The following is a 3,260-nucleotide window of genomic DNA, read 5'->3' as shown; positions in this document are numbered from 1 at the left end:
GAAGTCATAGGTAAAAAAAACTCTCTCTTTCTCTCTCTCTCTCTCTTTCTCTCTCTCTTTCTATCACATTCATCATCATCAAACATTTTCTGACCACTTAATTGTGAACATGGTCAATGTCGTCTGTCATCATTACGTCATCACATAATTATAATGAATTATAATATTAATATTATAATAATAATAATGTATAATTTTAGGCACCAGTCTCTTTCCATTCGTTTCATCTCTCTCTGCCCTAGCCTACAATCCATCTAAGAATAATATCAAATGGTTCCATCTTTCTCAAAGGGACCTTTTGGTACCTTATTAATTATTTAATTACTATTTCATTATGACCGTAATAAAAATATTTTTTTTAATAGCTGTATTTTATTTTATTTAGTTTTTTCATTTTATACGTGTGTGTGAGTGTACGTGTGTGTGCGCGTGCGTTTGTGTGTGTGTGTGTGTGTGTGTGTGTGTGTGTGTGTGTGTGTGTGTGTGTGTGTGTGTTGAATCAATACTTACTTGACATTATTATAGATTTGATCTATATCAGTGTTCGATTAATTAGTTTGAAAATTATGGCATTCAAGAAACCTTAGATTAAATTAGTTTACATCAATTATTTATCTGCGGCTGATGATAAAATGTTGGATAAATTTAATATTTTTTTGATTTTTGTTAGTCTATATGTGTGTGTTTGTATGTGTATGCATGTATCTGTGTGCGTGTGTAATAGTAATTAAATAATTAATATATATGTGTGTGTGTGTGCGCGCGCGTGTGTTTGTGTGTGTGTGTTTGTAAAACTCTTCTGAATAAGAAGCACCTCAAAGCAATGAAATGTACGTCGTCTGCTTATTTATTTACAGCATACAAGTACCTATATAAAACTGGGCGATTGTGTGCTTATGTAAATCTAGTCTGGGGTGCAATCTATTAATTATTATTTATTCTATAAAATTATATGAATCGAATCGTATAGTATTTTGGTATCGAAATATGTTGTATACCTTATGATGTTTGGTTGGTATTTTATCCTATCGTATTGTAAAGTTCATTTGTAATGTGTCGTTTCGTCTCGTTTTGTGTTTTGTTACGTTACGTTGTATTGCAGTGTCGTATCTTAACACGCAGCAGCATCGTATCGTATCGCTACGCACACGTACGCAGATCACATGGGCCGTGCTGCCGCCGTGGAGAATAGCCAATCAGATGGTCCTAGAGATGGGCAAGAAGGTCCACGCACTGAAAGTTGACCAAGTCGAAATGGCCTTTCTCTGCGCCATTTTCCTCTTTGACAAAAGTTTTTTTTTTAATATTTTTATCGATCATTCATTCATGCATTCATTAAATTTACCCCTCACTCATTCATTCATTAAATTTATCCCTCACTCATTTGTTCATTCACTCATCCGTTCATTCACTCATTCGTTCATTCATTCGTTCATTAATTCATTTATTTATTCGTTCATTCATTTATTTATTCGTTCATTCATTTATTTATTCATTCATTCGCCAGGTAACTACTATGAGTACAAAGAGCTGTTTCTAGATGCTCTGGCCTGGTTCATCCAAAGTAAACGAATGATTCACATGTAGACAAAATCACACGCGCACACACACGCACACACACACTTTTGAGCATAAATCTCCCATACACATACACAGACACACAAATCTTTCACACACGCGCATACGCAAAACCTCATAAACGTTTCATAAATGTTTAAAACCCAACTCGAACGCACAACACACTCACACGCACACACACATATATACACATACATACACACACACGCACATGCAGATAAAAATCCCAGATGCTTGCGTCACTTGCCTGAGATAATCAGCTGCCTGCGACTTCTTCACGAGTGTGATGCCGTGCACAGCAAACTGATCGTCGAGTTCCTCGAAAGTCCGAACTTCAGGCACCTCCCCAAGCCAACCTACATCCAATATTTTTGAGGGCGATTGTAAATACATGCATACATACATACAAATATACATACGTACATACATAACATACATACATACATACATACATACCTACAAACATACATACCTACATACAAACAAGCCTGCATTTAGTTACACCTATATAGGTACGTACATACATTAATACACACACATATATTCTCTATACTTATATTATGTATATATATATATATTATGCATGCATTATATATATATGTATATATATACGGTATTGTATGAATTCTACCGAATTGTTGGCTTTTGTTTGTTGTAAGTGCATAAATATGCTCTAAAATGTTGTTATGAGTTTTTTTTATATTAGTTATGGTTATTTTTCTATGTTATTTTTATTCTTTTTGTTATTATTATTCCTATTTTTATGCTATTATTATTTTATAATTAATTAAATTTATTCATCTATTTATTTAAAATTATGAAGTAAAGTGAACTGTAAACATTTTTCATCTTGTAAATAAATGAATGAATGGATGGATGAATGGATGAATGAATGAATAAACGAGTGAACGAGTAATTAACGAATGAATGGGTGATTGATTGAATATATTGCTTGTTGTGCTCTGTTTTTTTTTTCATTTTTGAAGATATTTTTCAATTTTTTTGATGTATGTATAATGTATATGTGGTTAATTAGTTTTTTGCATAATTGATTGATTGATTGATTGATTGATTGATTGATTGATTGAATACAGACGCTTATGAACGTGTAATAATTTTTATCACTATGAAAGAAGAGATATCTTACTCGTTCCAACTTGCTTTTCATTGATACAGTGACCTTAAGAGAAAAAGTTTATCGTCGTCATCACTTAATCATCATCACTTAATCATCATCATCATTGTTGTCATCATCATCATCATCACCATTATCAGCATTGTTTTCAATTGCTTATTATCATTTATCATTGTTGTGTTTCGTCATTGTTATCATCATAACTTTTATCATCATCGTCGTCGTCATCATCAGTGTTATTGCCATCTCGTCTCACAACGATACGTCTTGATAGCCTAGCGGTAAAATGTTCGGCTTTGTAGTTACATTTTCTGGGTTTGAACGCAAAGGTATCACAGCCAATCCTACCCATGCCTAATGCGTTCTCTACGAACGATCAATGTTTAATTCATTCTGAGCAGTTTGATCTATGTAGCACGTTTAATGGTACACATTGTCAGCTGTTTGAATTAAAAGTTGAGATATTCTTCATTTCGTTTATGATATGATGTTGCACATACACACACACATGTGTGTGTGTGTGTGTGTGTGTGTGTGTGTGTGTGTG

General features: G+C 33.3%; 1 protein-coding gene across 1 annotated transcript in view; it reads left to right on the top strand.

The window, feature by feature from the left end:
- Positions 1–1,587, top strand: part of HELRODRAFT_194209 (hypothetical protein) — a gene marked incomplete at its 3' end in the record, with an annotated part of 4,177 nt that extends 2,590 nt beyond the window's left edge. The window contains exons 3-4 of the mRNA XM_009031174.1: positions 1,159–1,291; positions 1,508–1,587. Coding sequence (XP_009029422.1) covers positions 1,159–1,291; positions 1,508–1,587 — 213 coding nt within the window. The remainder of the gene's footprint in view (positions 1–1,158; positions 1,292–1,507) is intronic.
- Between the last annotated feature and the right edge of the window lie 1,673 nt (positions 1,588–3,260).

The sequence above is a fragment of the Helobdella robusta genome (genome assembly GCF_000326865.2).
Source record: "Helobdella robusta unplaced genomic scaffold HELROscaffold_70, whole genome shotgun sequence".
Taxonomy (NCBI): Eukaryota; Metazoa; Annelida; class Clitellata; order Rhynchobdellida; family Glossiphoniidae; genus Helobdella; species Helobdella robusta.
This window is presented reverse-complemented; position numbering and strand designations above follow the sequence as displayed.